This window comes from Thermobia domestica, chromosome 9 (assembly GCF_964235325.1).
Source record: "Thermobia domestica chromosome 9, izTheDome1.hap1.1, whole genome shotgun sequence".
In the NCBI taxonomy this organism is placed as follows: Eukaryota; Metazoa; Arthropoda; class Insecta; order Zygentoma; family Lepismatidae; genus Thermobia; species Thermobia domestica.
Genome location: NC_137462.1, coordinates 100,805,632 through 100,828,268, shown reverse-complemented (window position 1 = coordinate 100,828,268; position 22,637 = coordinate 100,805,632). Strand labels below are relative to the sequence as shown.

Here is a 22,637-nt window from a genome sequence, read left to right as displayed (position 1 = left end):
TAAGACTCCATACCATTTAGTCCACATCTGTCATATTTCTTTTCATTTTACCGATAGTGTTACTTCTACGTGGGGGAAGACAAATTAAGAAAGACAACATATTCAAATCTTAGAAGTATTCTAGGTTATTGCTAATTAAAAATATTTTTCTTATTTTTTTTTTATATTCGTTTTTTTCTTTCTTTCTTTCTTCCTTTCGATTAGAAGCACTATCTCCTGTATGAAGAAAGTTACAGAAGAAAATTTTAAGTTTAAGGCATAAAGTTAAAAGATGTGAGAAGTAAATGAACATTATAACTAAATGTGACGATAGTGCTTTGCGGTTACTAAGTTTCGTTATTACTTTCTTCAGTGGTATAACTTTTAACCCTAAAAGTTGCCTTGTGTAGTTTTCTTAAATAGGGTCAAGAATTTTAATTGATAATTCGAAAAGAAGAATTAATTAATACCGATATTTCAGAAAGAAACAAATGTCGACCAATTCCTGTGCGTGGATTTTCCTACCTTCAATAGCTAGGAACTGTGTTGATCCAAACAATATATTACGGGTGCTACAGATCAGGTTGAGCCCTCACCTTTACTGAACCCAAAATGTGACAAGAGGCAGTGCTGAAGTTTTGCTTAACATTAAACAGAACACTATGATTATTTCATTCTAAAATCAGTAGCAACAGATTCTTTTGACAGGAAGTAGTATTTTTGTTTTGTTCTTTTGCTAAAAGGAAGAAAGATCAAACTTTCACCTTAGTGTCATGTGTATTATGCCTATGTGTTGACAAAATCTACGACTGGACTGTTACAGACAAATGAGAAAATGAATCTTGGAAGGAAAAGGCAATGTGGATTTGATTCCCGGTGACGGTACAGTTTTTTGATGTTGATCTAGTTCTATAAGGCAATTGGAAAGCTCGTAAATTAAGAGTAACGAGCTGCACTCTCGAGGAGATTGAAATAACTGCGTTGGGAGTTGATATGCTGACTACCAGCTAACAAGCAGTCATGCTTACCAGAGTCTTCGTGGGTTGTACTGTCAGGGAGTTCCTTTGCTGCCTCGAAAATAACTACTGTGAATACCAGAAATTGAAAAAGATGTTCAAAACTCCAATGAATTCAGTCTGTACTTGCTTGTATCAAACACATTACAATATGTGAGTAGATTAGGCAGCTGCAAGAAGAGAAAGAACATCATCTTCAGCATCATTTAAGCATTTTGCATTAATTATTGTAGGCATTTACAACTTAAAATCAGCAGAACCGTTCTCTGATAAATTCTGGTGGTGATCGAAGCGAAATTTTGAATACACTGCAAGAATTTATCTTTCTCTGCAAAATGTCTGCATTATGATAATGCCTAAGACTGATTTTCTACTTTAAGATTGTGGTATGAATATGTTTATATATATAATCAGTAGCGTCTCCTGACGTGGATGTTAGGGCGTTGGCAAGAAAGGAAAAATATATTAACCCTCACAACCATAGGCAATACTAGAGGGGGAACCCCTTCTTCCCAGGAGCAAAGATGAGCCCACCCATATTTTTTTTTGCTGATCAAAAATATTGTGATAAATTTACCTCAATTTACGCATAGTGGCATTCGCATTCAGCATACGAGTATTTAATAGTGACTATACTTTGCCCATCCATCGATTTCCTGAATATAGTATGTACCTGGAAGTTCTCGCAATTTTCGAAAGTAAGGAACCATGATCGTCACTGCATAATGTCCTATTTACGCCAACATATGAATAGCAATTTACTTCTAACAATTTAGTCTGGAAGTTACAAAGAGCAATCAAGGAGAATGTTATTACGTAAGGAATACATTTAATTATAATAATTATAGTATAAGTAAATATACCCTCAAAATATGAAACTGAAAATCAAAAAACAAGCAATTATTTACTTACAATTACGTGAATTTCAGCTCAAGTCGTCTTTCTTTGCGTAGGAACCTCTGGATTACTGGTTTAGAAACAGTAATAAGGGCCCGAAACCGTAAGTCTTGAGGATGACCCACTAACGACAAAGTAAATGAAAATTAGGGAAATAAAAAGGCAGAATGGAAAACCGTTTTGTAGCTTAACTTCCAGGCTTTTTTTCTTTCTTTTTTATTTTCTTTTTCTTTTTTTTTCTTTTTTTTCTTTTCTTTTTTTTTGCATCAACTGACACTTCCAACACAACTTGGATCGAGAAAAAAAAATATGTTTCTTTTCGCCATACTCCTTACACGTATTTTAGGAAGAAGTCGATTGCACCGTTAACTTTTGAATTGAATGATATGTTTAGCAATAAAAAAGTGCGTAGATCATATCCCCTCTCCCCCCAAAATTTTTTTTCCGTATTGCTATAAAATATCTGTACATTCACAAATAAATCTACAGACTTGGCAACGCTTGAGAGAAGCAGAAAACTCAAGACGTTGATTTCCTAACCAACGCCTTGGATCACACAAGCACGAGGTGAGAAACACGAAGCTCATGCCCAATAGGAGTCTTCTAAAGCAGTGAAAATTCAGCCAAAGCGTTGCCAACGACTTATTCGCTGAGTTGCCTCCTCAAAACATGACGGAGACCGCACAGCACTTCTCTGTTCTTTTGCACTTCAACAGTTTTTCTGTCTCGTTGAAAATTAAAAAAATCCCAAGTTCTGACGATCCGTTTAATTAAATTAAAATACTCTTTTCTTAATTTTTCGTTGGGCGTTGACACACGACTTGCACACCCAGAGAAGACGCTACTGATATATATATATATATATATATATATATATATATATATATATATATATATATATATATATATTATATTATATTTGGTCTAGGAATTAATTCGTGCGGTTTTACAAAAGATGGCGTAACTAGCTTATTGTCCCATAGTTTCGTTGATCCAAACATGCGTTGAAAACTACTGTCATTGAGCATCTTGTTTAGTATATGTCAGTTGCTTGAAGCGGAAACAACAACATTTTTTCTTCAACTGAAAATGGCGCATTTTGTGCCTGATAAAGTGTTTTTGCGGGGAGTTATTCTTCATTGCTTTAACATGAAGAAAAGTGCTACCGCAAGTCATCATATTTTAGTGGAAGTGTTTGGTGACCATGCTCTAGCTGAGCGAACGTGTCAGAAGTGGTTTGCACGGTTTAAAGGTGGTGATTTCAGCTTGGAAGACCAAAAGCAATTTGGACAGCCAAAAGAATTTGAAGATGAAGAATTGAGAGCATTGCTTGATCAGGATTCGTGTCAAACGCAGGACGAACTTGCAGAAGCATTTGGAGTTGAGCAAACAACAGTTTCCAAACGTCTCAAAGCCATGGGAATGATTCAAAAGATGTCTTATTGGGTTTCACATGAATTGAAAAGAAAGACGTTGAAAGAAGAAAAACCGTTTGCGAATTGCTGCTTCAAAGACAGAAAAGGAAGGGATTTTTGCATCGAATTGTAACTGGTGATGAGAAGTGGATTCATTACGAGAATCCTAAACGAAAAAAGGCCTGGGTGAAGCAAGGTGAACCAGGTCCTTCACAACCGAAACGAGATATTCATTGTGCAAAGGTTATGCTGTATATATGGTGGGATTTGAAACGTGTGGTGTACTATGAACTTCTGAAACTTGGTGAAACTATTAATGGACACCGCTATCGACTACAATTAATGCGTTTGAAGCAAGCTCTGGTCTGAAAACGACCAGAATGGAATAACAGGCATAATAAACTTATTTATCAAGATGATAACGCTCGACCACATGTCGCAAAACCGGTCAAAACCTATTTGGAAAATGTCGGATGGAAAGTGTTACTCCACCCGCCATATTCACCAGACACTGCTCCGTCTGACTACTACTTGATCGATTGCATGAATAACGATTTGATTGGACAGCGGTTCACTTCTTCAGAAAATATCGAAAAATGGATCTTTGATTAGATTGCGTGAAAAGATGAGGAATTCTTTCGACACGGAATCCGTAAATTGCCTGAAAGATGGGAGAAAGTAGTGGCTAGCGATGGAGAATATTTTTGTTAACGTATTCATTTACTTTGTTTTTGAAATAAAGCTTCAATTTTTATTAAAAACCGCACGAATTAATTCCTAGACCAAATATTATATTATATTATATTATATTATATTATATTATATTACTCATGTTAAATTCTTTTGAATTAGTGTTTATAAATTATTAACTTATCTTGACTTCAGTTTAGAGATGCAAGGGCTCGAAAAAAACTCGTTTTTTTCTTCTTTGCTTTTTTGCTTGAGAAATTTTGAGCTCTTTTTGAAATTCTGCTTTAAGTTTATAAAACAGCGGATTTTTGCTTCCCTTCAACATAAAAACTCGTTCAGTTAGTTGTTGATGTAGATGAAAATACGAAATCTCGATAATAAACCATGGATTTCGAAAAGATTTTTCAAACAATTTTAAATCTTAACCTATTTACATTATGAATCCCAAAGAATTAACCAATATATATATATTTATATATATATATATATATATATATATATATATATATATATATATATATATATATATATATATAATATAATATAATTTTTAAACCTCTTATATAGAAAAGCAAGTATCTTTTAAAAAAATACACAAATAACTAGCAAAACTGTATGTAGTAGTTTTACTTTTAAATATCCCACACCCTCTCTTTGAAACAAAATAAAATTAAAGTATGCCTAGGAAGACCTAGGCGCAGATGGAAGGACAATATTAAGATGGATCTCGTAGAAACAGGAATACAAAGTATAAATTGGATCCAGTTGGCTAAGGATAGAAGTCAATGGAGAACTTATGTGAACGTGGCATTGAACCTTTGGGTTTCACAAGCCAGAGAGAAAGAGAGGAGTAGTAGTTTGATTCCATAGGCCATTTAAGTTCAGTCAAGCACAACTGCACAATAAATATGAGTGAGTGGTTAGCTTTTGCGCTTCTATCGGGAAGTCCGGGATTCAACCCCTCATTCGACCATTTTGACAGAAGTTTTTCTTAATTCCATCTGTGAATGTAGAGATAGTGCGTGTACTGTGAGTCTGGCCCTTGGAGTCCTGTGTTCCTTTCGTATTGTTTTTAAATCGTTGTTATTACTAACTACCAGCAGTGACGGATTTACGAAGAGGGTTAGGGTTCGGGGTGTCTTTCGGATTGAAGCTTTTCCTCGAAATTATGGAATTTCTAAAACAAATGAAATATTAGTTATGCCTTTACCCATAAACTTCAAGTTGCCCTCAAATAAAAATCAAGAATTTTTAGAAAAACTAAGCATTAATAAGAAAAACTCTTCCCAAAATGCTTTTCTAAATCCGCCACTGACTATCAGTATAAAATGGTCTTCAAGGTTGTGTCCGGAAGATTATTGTTGAATATACAAACGAAACGAAATATTATTTATGCCTATACTGATAAACTTCAATCTCTTCCCAAGTAAAAATGAGGCATCTGTAGAAAAACAAAACATCAATAAGAGAAGCTCCTTCCAAAATACTTTTCTAAATCTACTACTGATCATTTCTATAAAATGGTATTCGGAAGATTATTGCTAAGTAATTGCACAGCTACAGTATAACAGAAATATGGAACGACGCTCTGAGAATATATTTAAAAAACCTAAATTTAACCATGTGCTAGAAGCTAGAGTACTAAGCTCTAGGAAATGAAACATGGATGACTAAAAATGAAATGCGATCTAGAGAAGAAAAAGTGTCGATAACTCAGAAGTTAAAATAAAGTTAAATAGCCTCTAAAATTGCCCTCAAATACTACATACTTTGTTTACTTGAATTTATAAAACATGTGCTCCATCCATCATGATCGTGAATTCTAGAAGGAAATATGGCATTTAGGTCATGAAATCTTTAAGTATAGGGTATGCTGTAAGAAAGCTATTTAGATAGAAAATTCATGAAAATGAAAAAGCCAAAATTTCCGTTTTTTCCCAAAAAAGCCTGCTTTTTATGTGAAAAAAATCGATTCAAAAAAGCCGGCATTTTTGCATTTCTACTTCAGTGTGACACTTAAAAATTGTGTACAAATAAAATTAGACAACTCAATAATTCCAAATGTATTGAGTCTTTCTACTCAGATATTTTCTTCACCTTAATTGATATCTTCATCGGGAACTTTTTTTTTTTTTTTTTTTTTTTGAAAAGTAAATACGAAAACTGAAAAACTTGAAATTACGCGAGGAAGGAAATAGGAGAACACTAGATAACACTCAAACATTATTTCCAGCTGATTACACATTGAGGTTGCTTACATATAAACCTGCTGTTGATATTTAGTATTTCTTCTTAAAAACTGTCTTGCTTCATGGAAGCTGTAATATTCATCTTTGAAGGTGGTAATATTTGTGAATCCAGGACAAAATCTCCCCGAGACAAAACAATCTCCAAGTCCCTCCAAAATATTATAGCAATTGAATGTAACTTTCTTATGGAAAAATATTAAAGTAATAGTAACGTGGAAAAGAATTGCACTATTCAGTTAAATCTTTTCACATTCACTTTGAAGCTTATGAAGAGAACTGCTTTGTTGCAATCAATGTATATCTAGGAGCTTTATTGAAAATCATTGGCTTAATTTGCACAGTCTGACAGATAAATATATTTCTGTATGTACAGTTCGTTCACTGTTAAACTGTATTTAACAATATATTATGATATGATATAAAATATATTAGAGTTACAATTATCATGAGTAACTGGAGTAAAAACTGATTTTTAACAACAGTTCCTCTGTAGGTACGAATTCGTACACAGAAAGAGGGAAACTGTCCTCTGACTCGTGGACCGTGACTCGAACCCGGATTTTCGGCGTATCGTACCGATGCTTTATCCGTTATGGTATTCAGTCCATTATCAGAACAGCCATACATTCGCGCACTCTTGAATTTGGTGTTCATTCACTTAAACCACTTTGTTTGTACCAAAACTCCTATTGCGATTGGAAAATCCATTGTCCACATTCAGAACACCTCTTGAGTAAATGAACACAGACTTCAAGAGCATAGAGTAATAATATAGTATAAGTGGTTTCAGCTGCTTTTCCCGTTGAAACTGTGGAGCCGCCACTCAAGGAAGTTGGGTACCACGAACTACTACTGGTAAAAGCAAGAACGAATCAAATCATTCAGAGCGCTGGAGTCTGATAGAATTAGCCTATGATACACTTAGCTACTGCCAGTAGCAGACAATGCAGTTAGTTACAACTCTAGCCGGTAGTGTCGCCGAGTCAATTTTGTTGCATTGTGGGAACGATTTGGATTTCCATTAGAAATATAGGGAGTTGTTCATCAGGATAATCAAGTGTTCAAGAGTAAGTGAATGTATGACTGTTGAGAAAGCGGACTGGATAGCATAGTAGTTAAAGCAACGGTGCGGTATACCGAAGATCCCGGGTTCAAGCTTGATCCAGTTGTATGTTCTTTCAGTATTTGTTTATCATATAAGAGAGTTGTTTACAATAAAATTAATGAAAGAATCTAAATATGATCAGTCGTATCAAAGTTACTTACAATGTGATTTACAAGATTTGCTTTCAAGTTTACGATTCAAAAATTACCATATTCAGGAAGTATAGTTTCCGTAAAGCAAAAACGTAAAAAAAAAAAAGTTCCAAAGAAATGGGAATATTTTAAAATATGATACCAACTTCAATTCGTAGAGTTGTAAATAAGATGTGTCGTGTTCATTATAATTTCTTTTCTCAAGTTTTTCACGTTCGTTTCACATTTACTTGCAATAATCAAAAGATGATGATGACGTCAGTGGTTAAACTGAGGAAAATATTTAAATAAAAGATTAATACATAGACAATTATTGAAGGTATGTAATGTAATATGCGAAGCATTTTTCTTACAAAAATGATTTGCGGCTGTTTCAGTTTAAGTGTAAAGGGAAGTCGTGTAAATTGGAAACTTTTAGAGAAAATTTTATTTCCTTAATTTATTAACGTTCTGGTATTTACTTTAGTGTAATTTATAATATGTTCATTTATAATTTGTATTTTATTGGAAGACCGGACTATATCATGACTGTGCCAAGCACAAAAATATACGCTAAATAACAAAGATAGGGAAACTATAGTGTGTTCTAAATTATAACTACATTGAATGTATTTAAACACAAAAGATCGAGACTTTAATAGATACATGTTAAAGTGATCTGCACAATATTTCGAAGGAAAATCACCATGACCCAGGCCTTCTAAAATAGCTTCTTTTAGATTTTGAAGGAGTAAATCGTTAGAAAATAAGTAAAGTAGTAATAAATGGAACTAACAAGGTACATCTATTGGCAGAAATTAAATAGTAACCAGTTACGTTAGTTGCACGTAACGTTACGTTTAAGTTTTCAATGTTAAGGTAGTTAATAATAATCGCGTCATGGTAACAAGTACAAAATATTGTATATTTTTCAGAATCAATTAGATGATTACTACACCTTTCGAAGGCGATACTAGTGATATTTTTATTTTGTGGACATTTTAATCAGTACTCATGTATGCAGTGTTTCTTTCAAAAACAAAGTTCCAGGGGGCACACTTGGTATTTCGGGGAGGGGGGGACACTGCCGATACAATTCTATTTATTTTTATATTATAGATGTATTATTTTGGTCTTCTCCGGGGAGGCACTCTCAGAGCTCCGGGGGAACAGTGGCGCACCAAAAACAGGTCTGGAAGAAACACTGCATGTATGCATATTTTTGTATCTTGTAGTGACTTGAAATACTTTAAGTGCACTGGTGAAAACAATATGGGATTTTTAGTTAAGTTATTATAAGCTTTTTTCTTTTCAGCATATAGATCTCAGTGTAACCATCTACCGGAGAGAAAAATCAGAAAATGACCAAACAATGACATAATCCTGTTTTACCATTGTCCTATAAATTTAATTCGTAAGATTGAAATTTGCTTTCTTCTAAAAATGTACATATGTTTTGCCATCCTTGTATAGAAATGAACTAATAGTTGTTTTATAAACCTTTCGTGTAGTACACACATTTCTCATCCCTTACAATTATGACATCATGAGCTGCATACTCAGATTCCAGGCCTATCAGGAAAGATTACTATTTTATATCTATCCAGTCATCCCTCGTTATAACAGATAAAATTGTCCGTAAGTTAAGAGTTTACTGTAGTGGCCAGTATTTTCAATTAAAGTATGAAAAAAAAAAATGATACAATACTGTACTTTCAACCAAGAATACTGTTTAGTCTACATGATTGTATTTGTAAAATGACTGCGCAGTACGCTGTAAATATACCTTGTAATATATATACTAAATTCAAAATTATTATTTTAAAAATAGAATTTTCAAGCTGAGTTGGCTGCTTCAGATTTTATCCGTTGCTTCCGTTACCTGTTAAAAGAGTGGTCATTTTCTAAATTTTTTCAATGTTCTTCAGTGTCTTCCAGGTATTAAATAAATAAAGAAAGAAAAAAAGGAAGAAGGTTAGTGAAGACCCTTAATTGTATGAAGAAGCTCAGAGTTTTCTTGTTTGATTGGATGTTAATTAGACTGCTTTATATTTGAATGATATAGGTTTTGGGGTGGAATTTTCAGTGATGTAATATGTGAACCATTTAGTAGATATGATCTTGAAACAAGTGAGTAACATTACTGCATGTGATGTATGTAAATTATTTGTTGTGTTTCTAAATTAAATACTGATATTTAATTCCGTAATGTTGCACTAGGCATCCTAACAGTATTCGTGTCTGTTGCAGATATATCAGTATATCCAGTCAAGGTTTTATCGTTCTCCTGAGGTGTTGCTTGGAATTCCATATAATCTTGCTATTGACATGTGGAGTTTAGGATGTATTCTTGTAGAAATGCATACAGGAGAACCACTGTTCAGCGGAGCGAACGAGGTAAGTTTTTTTTCAATCATACAGTGTAAAGAAATTGTAAATTCATCGTAGTTAGTAAAGACTATTTGTGGCAACTGTAAGAAAAAAGATTTCCAAATTATGGTGAAACCCCAGTCGTAGGTAAAGTGCGTACTTACTAAGAAGGAATAAAGAAGTGTTTAAATAGCGTTCGGTATATACACAAAAATCGATCTGGAGAAGAATGTAAGCCGTGTGTCTGTTCGCTCAAAAGGTGTAATAACGTTTTTTTCAGTTATTTTCTGTATAAGATAATAGCAGTAGCATGCTCGTCTACTTTCCTGATCCTCTACCTTCCCTTAAAATAATTTAACAATACTTAATTCTAGAAACAGATATGTAGCATACCTGGCATATGCAAATCATTGTCTTTAGAAATTGCTAGTCGAAACGGATATTTAAATGGTGTATAGCCTGTTCGAACGGAGTTACCATCTGCTGTTATTATCAAATTTCCTTAGTTCGCATCTGTTTTGTAAGTAACTAATAGCTTACGTCGATTGCCATTAAGCACTTAAAAGTGTCTAAAACTATTACAAAATATGTCTTGGTGTTTCTTGTATATATTTCAGGAGGAAGCCAGCATGCTTGCATGATCTTCACGTTTCGGCGCAGGCACAAGTTACATTGATTCGTGTTGTATTGAAATATTGAAAAATGCATGTATTTATTAAATATTTTAAATAATTTTCTTTCAGTATTTTGTATTTGTTAGTACTATCAAAATAAATAAAAAAAATAATAAAGTAAGATTATCTTGATTGGAATTTGTAGATCGTTAAACGTGGAATTGCCAAGGAGATATGAATTGTTAAATCTCGTTTCTGTAAGAAATATGTTAAACCGTTTCAGTGTCGGAGAGTTCGAGAAATTGTATCCATGTATAATTGAGCCTGGTATTTAAATGAAGAAATAAAATCCGTTTAAATTGTTTGACAAATAAAACAAAAACAAAACTCGATCAAGTTTATTATTCTGGAGTGGGTGGTCTGGAACTATGACAACAACATATTCACTCTATGACATTCAGTCAACTTAGATTATCTTTCTTTTATAAATTGTACGAAACATCAATTAGGAAAACATGGTAGAGTTGTCATTGAGACAAGTTTTGTAATAGGTTATATTTTCGTTATTTGTTGCAATGTTTGTGCCCCCACATAACAGAATAGTTTGCGGTTGTACGTTGTCTTCCATACTCATAACCTGGAGTTCGATTCCTTGTGAGAACATGGATTTTCAGATTGACAGCGAAGTGAGGCAAATGGGGATCTATTTGAATAAAAATAATAAAGAATTCTGGTGTAAAATGACGATGGAAGCCATACATGTCATCTAACTAGTATAGGTTGATTGATTGATGTCTATTTAAGTTTCTCGGTCAGCAGCGAGGCTATATAGGCCGGGATCTACAACTTAAAGTGAGATCTGAATCACTGTAGTGCGTTTGATACTCACACCGAGAATGGAACCCGGAACTTCGTGCATCAAAGGCACACTCCCAAGCGACTTAATCAGCCAGGAGATTCAACTAAATGTCATCTGGCGACGTTTCTTTCGTGAACTGTTATGCGAGTTTTTGGTGGTATGATACATATATTGCGTAGTCCACTATTAACATACAGTATGTACTACTTTGTAATTAGAATATTGTTTGGTTTTAGCGCTCCTTTTAGATTTTATTAGTTCTAGATTGGTGACAACGCAGCTCCTTACTCTTACTCTGAACAAAAGTGCACAGCTCTCTGAATCGTTCACTTACGACATGATTTTCTTAACGCAATTCTATCCGATTTCTTTATACGTATTAAGACGTGTAAAGACATAAGATTTCACAATGTATCTGTGTGATAATATGATTGCTTGGTAAAGAGAACTAAGTTAGTAGTTTTCTTAGACATACATAGGAGAATTTACTAACATAAATACTTTTTACAAAGCAAAAATGCCTATTGTAAATAAGAAAAGATGGCGAAAAATCAAATCGAAATAATATGAATGTTAGATCAGTGGTCACATAAAACATTTGTAAATAGTAATATATACGAGCACGAAACAAATTCAAATCGAAATGTTAATTGCATCATATGCAAAACACATTACCAGAAAAGGAAAAGTTTGGTGGTTCGCCAGAACTATTTTCCCTCCCTCCCCTCCCTCTCTCTCTTCTTTCTCTCTCGTTCTTTCTTTCTTTCCTTCAAGCAAGAATTCGGAGGTTGTATTGCGGTACTCTTTCTCTGTTACATATTCATGAACAGTTATTTTGTCATGAAATATCTTTGAAACAAAATAAATTAGTTTTGTCAGGGCAAAGAGCCATGAAAATACCAGAAGATTTCGTGCTGTTGTTTGGGTTTAACTCACAATGCAATTTCTCATTTTCTGGTTCTTTTGTCAATTTTTTCCATTAATTTTAGTAGTTGCTTTATTATTATTATTATTATTTTTTAAAACTTAATGATCTGTTATGATGTATTTGTTTCTTTGTGCTATTTATTTTGTGCAACAGTTTCGTGACTGGTTGCAGTTATGAGAAATTTAAAGGTTTGTTTACGTCAGTTGAATTTTATTTAAATAATAATAATAATAGTATTCGTTTATTCTTTTCGTAATGACGATTTGAGTTGATAAAATAGATATATGAAACAATACTCTTTCGGTTAGGATACAGTCATATTTGTAAGTCTGCTTTTCTTTTAATAAATAAATAAATAAAAAAAAATTAATTCCTGTATAGTCTAAATCTATAAACTGTTACACATAGGTATCTTGTTAAAAATTACTCCTTTCTTCGAAATAATATTATGTATGGGGGGAGAATATAGAATTTTCAAAGAAACTTGGTTGTATATTTTCATAATTATACATTGGTAATACACTCTTTTAGCTGCACCTAATAATACGTATAAAATGTTCACAGAAAATCTGTAAGCAGTCAGTAAAATTTAATACTGATTTAAATCTTTTGCTAAACTCAGAACTGTGGGACCGAAAACGCAAGTAAACTAATAGTAAGGCCAAATTTCCCTATTTATGTTAAAGTGCTTTGAAAACTAGAAACAGTTGACAGCTCAAAAACACGTGCAGATTTGTTTTGAAGAAGGAAATCTATGTCACATAGTTATTGCGGTCACTCAGCGAGGGTCGAATCACAAACGTCATCTTAGCAACAGTGGGTGGAGGGTTTCCTTGGCAACAGACCTTAACATTCCAATGTTGCCGCTAGTTAAGAAGGAAAGAAGCTATTTTAATCCTTTGTTTCTTTGTGCATGGAAGTGATTAAACATACACACACACACAGCTTTCTCCTTCCCAACATGCACAAACTGGGACGACAAACATATCCTTTCATCCATCCAAACAAACCAATATTTAGAGATTTTCCTTTTCCTTAAGACTCAGAGGACAGTTCCAGCTGATGACTCACCGGGATGCGCACGAAGTGGCAACAGCGTACCACGTGCTTCTTCAAACGTCAATTTGTTTCTAGTTTTGAAAACATTATAGTAATATATATATATATATATATATATATATATATATATATATATATATATATATATATATATATATAATATATAATTTTATTAATAAACAGATTGTTTAAGATTCATCTGGAGACAAACATTTTGGTGATGAACTGTCAGACCCATTCACAGTCCCGTTATTCATTGAGGATGTTATTTTTAGTTAATTAATTCAGATTACTTCAAAGCTTATTTTTGCTTGAAACTATTCTTGTTGCACTGTCTGCTCAGTATTAACTAGACATTGTAATAATTATTTACAGATAAGTAAGTGAATACTTCTTGATAAATTATTCTTTAAAAGTAAAATATTTACGTAAACTGACATTTCCCTTCGTAAACTAAAAGAATCCATTCATTTTAACATAGGTAAAAGCAACATGATACATTATTATTACAGTGAAAGCTCTGAATAACAGACACCAATGGGACATGAATTTTCGTCCGTTACTGCGAGGTGTCCGTTATAGAGAGGTTACAGAAATTTGATTTCTCACAACGGTAATTGTATGCAGTAATATACAGAAAATACATTATGTATGAGCGTAAATACGTAAAATTCAATATGAAAATACTCTATTTAGTACGTATTTGAGTTACTAGGAGGGATAAAGGAGAAATTTATTTCTGTTAAATAATATTATTGCTGAAGGATAAATCAATATATTCGTATACTGCAAAAGGTAATGCGTGTATGGCAATTTTCTTAAATACGTCATCACACTGTAAGCATTTTTCATTTACTTCAGATTCTCAGAACCTTCTCATAAGATGGTTAGGGACCAACTAACCGGCTAAACTCTTTTGTTTAGCGAAAAATGCATGCTTTTTCTTCTACAAGGGTATTAAGACTCTTTAGCAAGTGTCCACTGAGAATCCTCAGTACGATTGCAGAAGAAACATGTGTGAGTGTGTGTTTGTGTATCGCAGAACCGAGAACAATTTCTGTCCGTTATGAAGAGGTTATTGAAATGTTTGGGGGGGAAAAAAGGACTGTCCACGTCCGTATCTGAGAGTGTTCGTAAAAGGGATAGTTTATTTCCGTAAGAGAAAATATGTTTTTGCCAGGGCAAAAAAATGTGTCTGTATTATAGAGGTGTCCGTTAAGGGAGGTTTCACTGTATATTATTATTATTATTATTATTATTATTATTATTATTATTATTATTATTATTATTATTATTATTATTATTATTATTATTATTATTATTATTATTATTATTATTAATAATAATAATAATTTAAATATTTATTTATGTATTGATGAAAGTGACACCACAACCAAAGCCTTGAGTTGGTCACACAAAATAAAGATACGTGAATAAACAAGTAATCAAAAGAAGAAAGTAATATAAAACACAAAAGTTATGTAAATTTTAATACAATACATTGTACTTGCATAGAATATGCCCCAAAAGAAACTTTGACATACTGATTTAAATTACAAAAATTGTTTATAATAATAATTCTTTATTCTTTACTCATTATTGAGGAAAATAATATAAAACTAAAGCCTTCGGTTGATCACATCAATGTAAGAAAAAGACACACGAATTAAAAAAAAAATAATAATGGAAAATATATTCCACAAGAAATCATAAAATAATAAGTAGTAAAACACAAAACTTACGTAGAAATTGACAACACAGAATTGTTCTAGGAAAAAAAAAAAGATTTATTCATTAGTAATACTCTTGAGATATTGATTTTTAATTTGAGGAAATTGTTTATTAAAAATATCAAGTATAAAAGTTTCTTGTTAACCGTTTGAATATTTTCATATATTCGAGTACTAAGCAAATTATAGTTATAAGGAAAAAAAAGTCGAAAATTTCTATGGTTATAAGTTGGAGTTCTGATGTATAACAAAACGATTAGATCAATCTTACTATGAATTATACTGTGAATAAATTTGATCTGCTGTAAATTTCTTCTTTCGACGAGGGGAAAGAAAATTGCGTTTCAAAGGAAGCACCTAGCGTCCTTGGTTAGGGTATTAAATTTGATTTAAATCAAAGCCAAGAACGAAATTTAAATATGAGAAAAAGCGGAAAGGCTATTACTCACCGCAAGAAATGAATATAATCACCGCTCGCAATATTGTGAAATTTGAATCGCTTCAATAACTTGGGAGATGGTGATGAAATTCCTACATCATATCAGAGCAGCATACTCAAAGTGAATGTAACGTAAACACAATATAGAACTATACAAGTTACGTAAAGTCTCTTGGAAATCATTTAATACGACCTAAGTTCCTTCTGGCCTTTGACGAAATATTATCAACATGTTTATTAAACAGCAATATCAACAATACCAAACACCTTTCAAAATACCAAGATAGATGAAACCATTTCAATTTTATGATCATTAATTTTGTACTGATCAACTGATACATTTGTTTTCCGTGATACATCTGTTTGTTTTATTCATATTCAGAGGCAATACATTATTCTTATTTAGACCATGAAAAGATTGGATAATATTTGCCTGTAATATTAAATGATCTGATAATTGTGAATACTACCAAAAATCTTAGGGTCATTATCATATTAAAGAAAAGGACAATTCAAAGAATTACCAATATCATTCACATACGTAATAAATAACAACAGACCCAAATTAGATCATTATAGGACGCCAGAAGGATCATTGTAGAACTATACATAGATGATTTACAGCCCATATACCGAACCACAAATTTACAATCAAACAGATAAGAGGCAAACCAAAGTATTAAAAACTTAAGAATATCAAAAAGACAAAGCTTTTTGAGAAGAATATGATGAGAAATCTTATCCAAAGCCTTGGCAGAATCAAAGTGGACAGTGTTCACTTGATCTTTATTAGAAACCAGAGGAATAACAAAAGTTAGAAATTATTTAAATTCAATTCTGTTGATTTACCTTTTATAAAGTCGTATTGTTCGCAAATAATACGATGAAGAACAAAGTTGTATAAGTACGTAAAAATAAATTGATCAAAAATCTTGGGTATAACATGAAGTAAAGAAATCGGTCTATAATCTGTTATAGTCTTTCCATCAGTTTTAGGAATTAGGGTTACAGCTACCACTTTCCATACACTCTAATAACTATGAGAAGCTAAACTCCAGTTAAACAAAGATGTCAAAATAAGAGCAGTTAATTCAGAGTTGCCTTTAACTATAAAAATCAGTATACAATCCAGACCTATAGAAACTTTAATCTTAATTTTTTTTTTTTTAATAACCTCAACTGCCTGCTCAACAGTAGCGCATAATTCGTCACTACAAACCTGGTTAACCATATTATTACTTTGATTTGTATTACTCTTACGATAAATAGCTGCTAACTGTTCAAACGCCAGTGGAATTTGATGTTCAATTCATTAGAAATAAATGGCAGACTGGTCAATTATATGCAGTCCATATGAATCCTGTGGCCAGCCATACGGCTTTATTTTAGTAATGTGAGCTAAATTCGTAGACTCCCATTACTGTTCTGTTTGGATTCATATATATATATGAGTTCACTATATCCTGATTCAATTTCCATATGAACAGTTGCGCAATACTGGATCAGCACCAAAATTCTGTGTGTGTTCATTGTGAACCGAACTCAGAACCATGCATCAAAAGGGATACATTCTATTTTGCCAGTGATTTCTAAACAAACGGGGCTTACCAATTTGAGTATGGAGAGAAATCCTTTAAGGTCCTGCATATTCTTTTAAAATTGATCCGTTCTGATGACAGTTTTACACTGCCTATAAAACATTTCAAATAAATAAATAAAAAATAAATTGCTAAAACTTGAAAATAAACAATTCTCGAAGAACTATGAACCAGAAGGAAACTAATATCTGTACTACCTAGGTACAAATAAAATATCTTCCATATTTTGTTCATCATAACCAGTCTGTACGGACTTAAAAATGTTGTAAAATTTCCTATTCATGAATGTGCAGTATTAACATTACTGTTATTAAAGTACTTTTTATTTTACATTCCAGGTGGATCAAATGAACAAAATTGTTGAAGTTCTAGGAATGCCACCTAAGTCAATGTTGGATCCGGCTCATAAAGCACGGAAATATTTTGACAAGTTGCCCGATGGCACGTATATGTTGAAGAAACCCAAAGACGGGAAGAAGTATAAAGCCCCTGGATCCAGAAGGCTGCATGACATCTTGGGAGTGGAAACAGGAGGCCCAGGAGGTCGAAGGTTGGGGGAGCCGGGCCACTCTGTCTCGGACTACCTGAAGTTCAAAGATCTAATCTTGCGAATGTTGGAATACGAACCAAAGGATAGGATCTCGCCGTACTATGCCTTGCAGCACAACTTCTTCAAGAGAACAACAGACGAGGGCACGAACACAAGTCACAGCACGAGTGCGAGTCCTGCTCTCGAACCATCCACTGCAAGTCCGAGTGCAGGTTCAGGAGGACCACCAGGTAATTAATTAAAAAATCTAGTATCTCATATGCCTATACAACGGAAGGGAAATGTAGATGTAATAAATGCATATTTCTTGTATAATGTTGCACGTGTATTTTAATCACTTTCTTACGCGTCTGTTTCTTGGAATATTACATCAGCATGTCTTTTAGATCATTTGAGATCTTTAGTTTCTTTGCCGATCAGAAACATGATGTATTATCCGACTTACATAAAGGATACATTCTGTATATAATTTTAATTTTACGTGAGTCGATTTTGAAAATTGCTTAAGTGTAACTTGGTAAAAGAAACGTTTGTAAAGATAAGTTTTAAATAGTTAGTGCAAATACTAATTAGTTTCTCAAGAATGAATATCCGAATAAAACTGTACGTAGAAGAAAAGAGGTAATTATATAGGGTGGCACAGATAAAAGTAGCCCGTGTAAAAATAAAGGAAGTGGAATGACATTACAGAAATGAAGAGTTGAAATGGATTTACCATTTATGAAAAATAGAGTGAAAATTACATTTATAGAAGATTTTGAAAGTGACCCCCTGCGACATCGTGAAAGCATATTCAGATACATCCGGCGTAAAGTTAGGATATCGATGGTGGCAACTTCATTGCTAATGTTGTCTTTCAGTTCCTGTATTGTGTCTGGATTAGTTTCGTAGGCATCCGGTGTCCCCACAGGAAGAGATCACTGTTTCAGATCCGGCGAACGTTGTGGCCACACACCTTTGTTGACAGTTCGTTCCGCAGAGAAGACATCATGGACTCGTTGTAGGGATATCTTAAAAGTGTGGCATGTTGCCCCATCTTGCTGGAAGAAGCAGTATTATATTCATATTCAGTGAGTTGAGCACTAAATACATAAAAAAAAAAAAAAAAAAATCCAAATATGCAACCGTGTTGAGGGTAGTGTCCAAAAATATCGGTCCAATGATGCGCGTTCCTGTTAAACCGCACCAAACGCCGATTTTTTCATCATGAAGTGGTTGCTGACAACAATGTAAGGGTTTTTCGTTGCTAAGCACCTCGCGTTCTGTGAATTCATATGACTGGAAAGATGAAACCGTGCGTAGTCATTCATGATGTAATGGAAAGGGTCTAATAAACCATCCTTGATGTTAATAATCGATAATTCTTGTATGTCGATTGTTGTATATTATCGATTGTTGAAGAACTAACAATCAATAATTGCATAAACTGTCCATTGTCGTAGCTGTTTACTCAAGTCGAAATATTGCATTCGCATTCAAATGGGATGCAGGCTGCTGTTAACTGCGCCACCCTGTATATTATTCAGTAAGCTTAAATACTCTCATTTTTGTGGCGTACTCCTTCGCATCCAGATAGTACATGCGTGTGAAATAACCAAAATAAATTATATTGTTCATTACACTGCATACCTCCCAATAGTTTTTATAGTATACTTTCAGATTTTCAGATATTTTCTATATATTTCAAAGACAATCCTCCCTGTTATGAATATTTAACCACGAGAATACACATGGGTAGGAGTACTATCTAGTGATGTAATGCTATACCAGTGGTAGGTATATGTTCGTTGTTTCGAGAATTTGCTATTCTGGCCCGCCCTCTCTCTTTTTCCCTATCCAGAGAAGTAATAAGTAAAGTAAGAAAAGAGATATAAGCAGGAATCTTGCTTCTTTAACTCGTCTAGGAGCATGCTAAAGTAATAAAAAAGATAACTAAAGGAAGCCAAGATTCATAGATTTCGGGAGGAGTACTTCCTCCTTTTGTCGTTTTTCCAGCCTATCAAGGAAAATATAAACAATGGTCGGCAGAAAGAAAAAAAGTACCAACTTAAATAAATAAATAAATAAATAAATAAATAAACTGCAATTGCCCTGGGATAACTCTTTATTGAGTAGAAAAAAAAAGTGCCATGAGGTTACTCGCTCAGTAACCCGTAACCTCTCCTAAAGGCAGAGACCTCCACTATTAAGCCTGCTGTTTCCTATCAAGCTCCTCTAATTTCTCTAAAGAAACTTAAATTTATAATGGACTCGAACAGGAATTCAAGCCTCACTCCAGCTTATGCGAATTCCCGAGTTCTTACAATCATCAGAGAACCTCATTAAAATTCTCTTATCCGGCGAGCACCAAAGAAGGTAACTGCCCATATCACTCTCTCAGACAGAACCAGTGCTAGCATTAAAATCTAAAGAGAAATCCTCATTGTGGGCTACTCTGGCCTATGTCCCTTAAAAAATAATGATCTAGCTATCATTTACGAAGTTGCAGATTTCATCACTTAGAAACCTGCTTAAACCTATCAGGAGCAGCTCATTCCGCCCGCTCCGTCCAAAATGGACATAGCGTCTTGCGTTACCAGAGCAAGAGAGTCCCCGAAGAAATTCTTAAAAGAAGTGAAGCCTGGAAGAAGGGGTAGGTCGACTTACAGGGCCTTCACGTATGATTAGCGTCATACTACTTAGGTAAAGGCCTGACTACTGCAGGAAACACTTTACTCCAACATTTAGTGTGGCACTGATCACGCGTCAGAACGACTGTGCATACGGCCCATATAGTCTCATGCCTCATGCCAAGTTGTTAGTTTTCCAAACAACTTCCCCATTCTTCCCTGTTATAAAAAAAAAAAAAAAAATAAAAATAAAAAAGTAGAAAGCGAAGCTTCCCACGGTGTGAAGGGGAGTCAAGTCCAGAGCTCTTTTCGTAATTTTCTAAAATTGCTAAATTAAAAATATGTTAGAAGCACAACAAGAATTCATTTACACAAAAAATCAGAACATTTTAAAATACATAATAGCAAAGCAAAAATTAGCATTGTATACATAGTATCTTGGCCAAGGATTTTTTGTACTACCATAACAATACTACTATTAAATACTAATTTAATTACCAACAAAATTTACACAAATGAAACAGCTATTCACCAGATGTGCTATAACAAATTTAAGATAAATTTACGATGAACTATAAAAATATTAGATGAGTATGCGCCGCATACTCTCGTATACGTCATTACATCTCTGATACTGTCCTCTAAAATTAATAAAAAATACTGTTGAACAAAACACAAAATGCATTTTTTTTTTTTTTTTTAATAACAACTCTAGAGGGTCTCTCAACTAATCTGGAGATCAGTGTATACGATATGATTAATTTATTACTTAAAGATAACAATGGTACAACAGGGTGGTATAATTGTAGAACACTAATAGTTCGTCAATACAGAGTGGGGTAAAGTCAGGCCAAGTAACTTCTTTTATTTATTTATTTATTTATTTATTTATTAGTACAGAGAGTTTTCTAATCATATTTTGATTGATATGTGTTTTATGTTTAATTGTATAGTGTTTAATGCAACAAATATTTAAGTTACCACCCATGAGTATATCCTTAAAGAATACAGATAATATATGCAAATAAATGATTAAATGTGTGTCCGAATCGTAATAACAAAAATAAACGGGAAAATCCACGAACTTCGTGTTCTTCGCCACAAGCTCATATGAACGAAATACCATAATAATAATAATAATCGTTTAATCGTAAAACGATTCATTAAAGTTTGGCCGATCGTGTTAGCTATTTGGAAAAAAGAAAAGTTATATCAATGAAATAAAGTATATTCGCCTAAAAACAGATATAGTGCATAAACAACTCCAATATTCTGTATAACTAAATTTTCGAGTACATATGACAGAAAATACACACATTTAAATAATCTCGATAATCAAATATGTAACAAATAGAAATATGTAAAAGAAGTCATAATATTTAGCCAGAAGAATTATAACCGAGTAGTTTTTGAAATATTGTAGCTGTTTATATGCATTATATCTGTGTTCAAGAAGCATGGAAGTGAGTATGAAGAATTTAAGTAGGTGTTCTTTAAGTTTTTTTTTTTTTTTTTTTAAGGTGTTCTAATAATTTGTAGTTGCTTAAAGAACGTCAATATTGGAATTAAAATATTCAATTGAACTTAAAAGCAATATATGAAAGAATGCTTGTATGCATCGGTATCTTTTCTCTCTTGCTGTTGGGAGTAAAAATCGGAGAAGTTTTATCTGTGTTTTAGAAAACAACGTAGTAGTAATAATTCTGATCAGAACCATTGCATAGAGCGTTAGAAAAGCTAAAAGTCCATTTTTCTAGTAAAATACTATAGTACGAGAATATAGATAATCAATATTTGTAAAATATACTCTTATGTACAGCAAATATATAATATTATTTATTTATTTTTTTATTTTATTTTATTTTATTTTATTTTATTTTATTTTATTTTTTTTTTTTTTGCGCAGATGAGTAGTCTTCGTTAGATAAATATTGAATTAACCTATTTCACGAGCACCTTATTCTTAATGATTATGTCAATTAAAATTCTAAAAAGAGAGTAAAAGAACGTAACATTCGGTAAACTACATGTGCCTAATGCGAAATTATGATTTCTAGTGAGGAGGTGTCACTTAGTAGTTAAAATTTAATTGTTGTTTTTGTTAACTTTTAATTCCAAGTGGACTTTTCATTGTGTGTATACATATATGAAGACATTTTTTACCATAAAAGATATAGGCCTACTTTGGCTTTAATGCAGATGGTCTTTATTAGGGTGTCAGGAAAGTTATTTAGTGTTGCCCGTAGGATTAATATTATACGAGTTAAACTTTATCTCTGATGTCTTGAGTTCGCTTCTTTTTAATTTTTTCTTTGTAATGCACTAGCATGTTCAAAAGAATTTGGCCACCTTCCTCTGTCTGAAAGTCCAAATTGTCGCAACTATACATGAAAACTTTT

General features: G+C 33.0%; 1 protein-coding gene across 3 annotated transcripts in view; it reads left to right on the top strand.

The window, feature by feature from the left end:
• The window catches only part of mnb (minibrain), a 313,755-nt gene that overhangs the window by 287,154 nt on the left and 3,964 nt on the right, over positions 1 to 22,637 (top strand). For all 3 annotated transcript variants that reach the window (XM_081771612.1, XM_081771611.1, XM_081771613.1), the window contains exons 6-7: positions 9,733 to 9,879; positions 17,418 to 17,859. In XM_081771612.1, the coding sequence (XP_081627738.1) occupies positions 9,733 to 9,879; positions 17,418 to 17,859 (589 nt within the window). The remainder of the gene's footprint in view (positions 1 to 9,732; positions 9,880 to 17,417; positions 17,860 to 22,637) is intronic.